Source organism: Trypanosoma cruzi, genomic scaffold (genome assembly GCF_000209065.1).
Source record: "Trypanosoma cruzi strain CL Brener 1047053517131 genomic scaffold, whole genome shotgun sequence".
Lineage (NCBI taxonomy): Eukaryota > Euglenozoa > Kinetoplastea > Trypanosomatida > Trypanosomatidae > Trypanosoma > Trypanosoma cruzi.
In genome coordinates, this window is record NW_001849574.1 from 651,101 (window position 1) to 656,211 (window position 5,111).

General features: G+C 47.8%; 5 protein-coding genes across 5 annotated transcripts, besides 4 other annotated features; all 5 read right to left on the reverse strand.

The window, feature by feature from the left end:
- On the reverse strand, nt 1-263 carry Tc00.1047053509063.2 (hypothetical protein, conserved; the record flags this gene model as incomplete). The annotated part of the gene is made up of 1 exon (XM_798939.1): nt 1-263. A coding segment is annotated over one exon (263 nt), but the record flags the coding sequence as incomplete, so codon positions are not given.
- Nucleotides 1-5,111: a sequence feature (heterozygous, non-Esmeraldo-like haplotype).
- Tc00.1047053509063.4 (hypothetical protein, conserved) lies at nt 719-1,108 on the reverse strand (the record flags this gene model as incomplete). Its single annotated transcript, XM_798938.1, has 1 exon — nt 719-1,108. The coding sequence occupies one exon, from the start codon at nt 1,106-1,108 to the stop codon at nt 719-721; it is 390 nt and encodes a 129-aa protein (XP_804031.1).
- Nucleotides 1,141-1,169: a microsatellite.
- Nucleotides 1,235-1,260: a microsatellite.
- Nucleotides 1,387-1,433: a sequence feature (AT_rich).
- On the reverse strand, nt 1,507-2,262 carry Tc00.1047053509063.10 (hypothetical protein, conserved; the record flags this gene model as incomplete). Its single annotated transcript, XM_798935.1, has 1 exon — nt 1,507-2,262. One exon carries the CDS (start codon nt 2,260-2,262, stop codon nt 1,507-1,509), a length of 756 nt encoding a protein of 251 aa, XP_804028.1.
- Nucleotides 2,568-3,185, reverse strand: Tc00.1047053509063.20 (hypothetical protein, conserved; the record flags this gene model as incomplete). Its single annotated transcript, XM_798936.1, has 1 exon — nt 2,568-3,185. The coding sequence occupies one exon, from the start codon at nt 3,183-3,185 to the stop codon at nt 2,568-2,570; it is 618 nt and encodes a 205-aa protein (XP_804029.1).
- Tc00.1047053509063.30 (chaperonin HSP60/CNP60, putative) lies at nt 3,601-5,111 on the reverse strand (the record flags this gene model as incomplete). The annotated part of the gene is made up of 1 exon (XM_798937.1): nt 3,601-5,111. A coding segment is annotated over one exon (1,511 nt), but the record flags the coding sequence as incomplete, so codon positions are not given.

A 5,111-nucleotide genomic window follows, 5' to 3' on the forward strand; every position in this document is an offset into this window, starting at 1 on the left:
CCCGGCAGCATCGCCGTCACGCGGGGACCCTCCTCACCATTTCCCCGCCTTCCCCCAGCTATTCGCGTCGCGTATGTTTGCATCTGTTCCATGGTGTGGTGTGACCGACGCATGTCCACCGCCAGAGACGCTTCCCAAAGTGATGCTGCCGTGTAATCAGCAAGCGCGCGGGTGGCGTCCTCGGTTGTGAAAAAATCGCAGCGCGACGGAAAAGACGCACGGAGAAATGCCTCCAAGTCAACAGCAACGGTTGGCTCCTTCATGACAAAGGCACACGCGCCAAAATGCGTGTATGTGTGCGTGTGTCCTCGTTCTTCTCGTGGGGCGCGGATGCCTGAGAGGAGAGCGTGAGCAGACAGAGCGCAGCACCTTGTGACTGCACCTTTTCCCTTTTTGCGCCTTCTTTCTTCTGGCACAAGATGCTGCTCTATCCCCCTATGTGTGTTATTTGTATTTTCTACTGTGTTTGAACAATAAAATTATAAGAGGGAAAAAATGTCGAAAGAAAGCAAAACATCAGCTAACAAAAAAAATAAGAGTAAAATGGAAAAGCGGTCTTAAATGCTATCAAGGTGGCGCTAATTCTACGCAGCCACTAGGTGTTTGCTCAAAAATAAGGATATTCATTTCCGTTGTCAAAATATCCAGCAAATTTCTCTGCAGAATGTAAGCTGCGTGTATATGTGTGTTTGCTTCTGATCACCCGTGATGAACACGGCTACTCAAAAAGTAGTTGGTTGTAGGAGTAATTCCTGTTGCCGCAGACATAGTACCATAACACCGTCAGACTGTACAGGCCCGGAAGACTCAGCAGACCTCCCAAAATGAGCAAAGCACAACCACGTGGATTGTCTCCCACAATTCGTAAGCAAGCCAAGCCCAACGCCAGAAACGTGATGCCCGCACCAAATAGAGCAAAACCCACAAAAAATGCACGCCATCCATTCCAATAAATGTTTTCAATACGCCATCGTGCTCCTTTAGGATCTTTGGAATCCAACCAGTGATATATAAAATGTAAATGGTCATTACCTGGCCCTTTTTCCACCACCTTCACATTTTTCTCCCTCATCGCACTCGGAACACTTCGCGTCTTGGCGTATTCCATCACTAATTGAAACTAAAAACACGCGGACACGCAAAGAAAAAAAAAAAAAAGAAAAAGAAAACAATCGGAAAGATAAGAAACGTTAAAAAAATTTTATTGTGGTGGCAAACCAATGCAATGCAGCAGTTTTTTTTTCTTCTTTTTTTTTTTTTGCGTCGGTGTCAGTATGAACGCACAAGTGAAATATTTTTTCTTCCTCAATGGAAAGTCCATGGCACTATATTTGTTCCTTTTCCCGCATCCAATGTACAAGACAACCAGATGAAAACAGCAGCAAGATATATTTTTTAGTTTTTTCTTTTTTGTAAAAAAAATAAAAAAATAACAACAACAAATACTGCCAATCGCATTTGGAGCCTTCTTTTTTTTTTTTTTTTGTTTCGTTTTGTTCTTCATGGCTACACTCCCACAGAAGAGAACGGCGGGGCCCCGGTATTCTGAAAGAGGTGTGGATACTCCCGCTTCAGCGTGCCAATGATGTTGTCGACGGAGGCCCTGATATCTCTTGCCGACCCGGCCGCACGCGATATGGTTCTAACAAAATTCAAGTCATTGGCCGATGCGAGACACGCAGAAACGGCTGCCACAACTTCCTGCTGCTGTGTTTGGTAGCCTTGAAACATGTTAGGATAGCGCTGAGCAAAGAACTGATCAAGCGTGAGTGTTGGATTCAATCTCGATGCAACCTCATATTCCTCCTTTATCCGCCGCTGCTCCCTGTACGGTAGCAAGGCCCGCATAAGCGTAAAGTACGACACGGAGGAAAGGGGCAGCTGCCACCAAGGAATGTTCTGCATGATGTTAAAAGGAGAGTTTTTGTCGCTGATTTGCAAAAGGGCCATAAGAAGAAGCAGCGAGGTCAAAAAAAACATAAACCGAAAAAACATCATGGAAGAAGGGGTCTGTTGAGCGCCGCACGTCCCGTTGCTACAACTCTCAGGGCCCTGCTGCGCGTATTGCGGCATAGCCTCTTGGATCTTTTGCGAAAAGCGTTCACGCAGATGTCGTTCCCGCTCCAGCTCCTCCTTGTCTTCTTGATCCATTGCGGACTTGTTCGCCTTGTCTTGTGTGCGGCGTGTGGTGCACATGTAATTCCGTGGCTCCATTAGAACCAATGAAGAGAATAAAACCCGCTTCTGCAGTGCTCTAATCATCACTCGACCCTTTCTCTCGTTATATCCACTCCTCAAAGTTGCCGCTATAAATATACAGATAATAATGCCAAACAAGCGTAATCTCGCCTTCTGTTCCTCGTTACTGTCAGAAACCGACAAGCAAAAAAAAAAAAAAGACTAAAATATCACAGACCCAACAGCCCTGGCAGCACGCATTAGAAGGAAAAGAAAAGTCAAAATAAGCATCCAGTCACGCTACAATTCTCGAAAAAAGCGGTAACACAAACAAATCGCGCCACTTAGAGAAAAAATAATTGACCGACATTCATCCCCATCATCATTCATCAGTAAAGGGAGTAAAAAGATGTCATTTTGCGTATGTGCATTCGTACTTTCACCCGCTTGTTGTCATAGACCTCCCGATCAATGCCCAACTCCTCTGCCCCAGGCAAATATAGCCAACACCAGTTGTGGCCCAGATCTTGAATCCCCGTACGACGGTCCTTCTCACGAAATTCGATGAGTCTGGGATCAACACGGACTTTGTACTGCTCCCAAAGCTTCTGTGCCACATCCCTTTTTCGCAGTGGGCAGTTGATAAGAAAGCCTTGACCCCATGACTTTCGTCCAAACAAGAGGTATCCTGTGTTTACTCGCCAGTAAACATCAAGCCACTGTCTCTTGCGTGCGGCAAAGTCCAGAAACTCTTCATTGCGCTCTATAAAACGATCATATTGATTTGTGTCGGGGTTAAAACACCAAAGCCCTTGTCGAAGTTCCTCCGTAGGCATCACGGCGTGACCATCCTCGATGTATTTTCGTGCCATCTCGAGTTTCACAAGACGTTCCTCACCGGCAAAACCACCATTTGGTCCAAGGATGGTCCGTGTGAACAGCAACGGTACGTACTCCAACTGCAGCTCTGGAGCCATCTCGCGAAAGAGACGCGTTAGCCGCAACATTTCTCCCCTACCCTATACAATTTCACAAACGCCGAAACTCCCTCGGCTTTATTTCTCCACAGCAAAAAGAAATAAAGTGTAAAGATGACAGTGAGACATTTCCATGCACATAAAAGAACGTCCCCAACACTTCCTCCCGTACCACCGTTTTCGCTCACTCACGGAAAACGCGTCTGCCTTGCCATTGACACAAGAAGAACAACGGCAACAAAAGATATATATATTTTGAACTGTGAGCAAAGCCACTCTCCCATGACACACACACACACACAAACATAGCTATCATCGTTGTCATCTTTGTTCTCTCCCCCGTCGCCTTTCCCTCTTATTGGCAACATCTACTATCGATGCCACCGCTGTCGCATTGCCGTTTGTTACCAGACTGGGGATTACCCCCGCCGTTTTCTCCCTTCTCTTATTCTGTCTGGTAATCACATACACTGGCCTCTGTGGTGATCATCAGACCGGCCACCGACGCCGCATCAACTACACACGAGGTGACTACTTTTACAGGGTCGATGATGCCTGCTTCAAACATGTCAACGTAACGATCATTTTGAGCATCGTAGCCCATACAGCTATCTTTATACTCAGCAACATTTTCCACTGTGACTGCGCCCTCTTCACCTGCATTTTCGCTGATGCGTTTCATCGGAAGACGCGCCGCATTTCGCACAATAATTACGCCTGTTCGCCGATCCTGTTCCATTTCCTCGTCAGCTTGAAGAATCTTATCCAGCTCCTTTGAGGCATGAAGAAGAGCGGCCCCACCACCTGCGACAATTCCCTCCGCCAATGCGTTGCGCGAGGCATTGAGAGCATCAATCACACGATCTTTGGATTCGCTGATCTCCACTGATGAGCGCCCACCCACGCGAATAACGGCAAAGGTTTGGTTCAGTTTTGAGATGCGCTCACGAAGCTTATCCTTTGCTTCCTCGGACATAGCACGATCCAATCGGCCCTGTAGGAGACGGAGGCGTGGGGCTGGGTCCACCCACCCGGTAATGGTGGTGCTATCCATATTTTGTTCCATGCGCTTCGCAGAGCCCAACAGACACTTCACATCGTCCACAAGACCAATTGAATCAACCTTCTCCACAACACAGTTGCAGCATGCGGCAAGATCGTGCAACTCCTCCTCCGATAATTCAGGTGCGCACACCACGCCGCACAACACCACCTTGTGTACGTGGTTGTGGTAAATAGTTTGCAGCACCGTTTCAGAAAACCCACGTGCAACAATGACAAGCGATTTACCGTTTGTTTTGGCTGTCTCCAAGAGTCGTAGAATATCTCCAACAGCCTCCAACTTTTGTGCCGTTATAAACACAAATGGGGATTCAAGTTGACTCTCCAAATTTGCGGAATTCGTCACAAAAGCACTGGAAAGAAATCCATGCTCCGTACTCCAGCCATCGTAGCGCTTCCATTCCGTTGCCGACGTATTTCCATCGAGCACAGAAATGTAACCATTTACCCCAACGGCTTGCACAACAGAGGCAATCAGTTGTCCTAGGGGTCGTTCCCCATTGGCACTAATGGTTGCCACATTCTCCAACATTGCCAGGTCCTTCACAGGACGCCTCTGCTTTTGTAGGCTTTCGAGAATGACCCCAACGGCAAGGTCAATGCCGCGCTTAAGATCCATGGGGTTGGCACCCGTGGCCACACTCTTGTAGCCCTCAGCAAAAATACTCCAAGCCAGAATAGTCGCAGTGGTGGTGCCGTCACCCGCAACATCATTCGTCTTTCCAGCCACCTGCCGAATTAACCGGGCGCCGACGTCTTCAAACTGATCGTTGAATTCGATAGAACGTGCCACGGTCACTCCGTCCTTCGTGATCTTTGGCTCCCCCGTCGTCTGTCTGATAATGACATTCCGCCCCTTTGGGCCAAGTGAACCCCAACAGCGGGGCAAGCTTC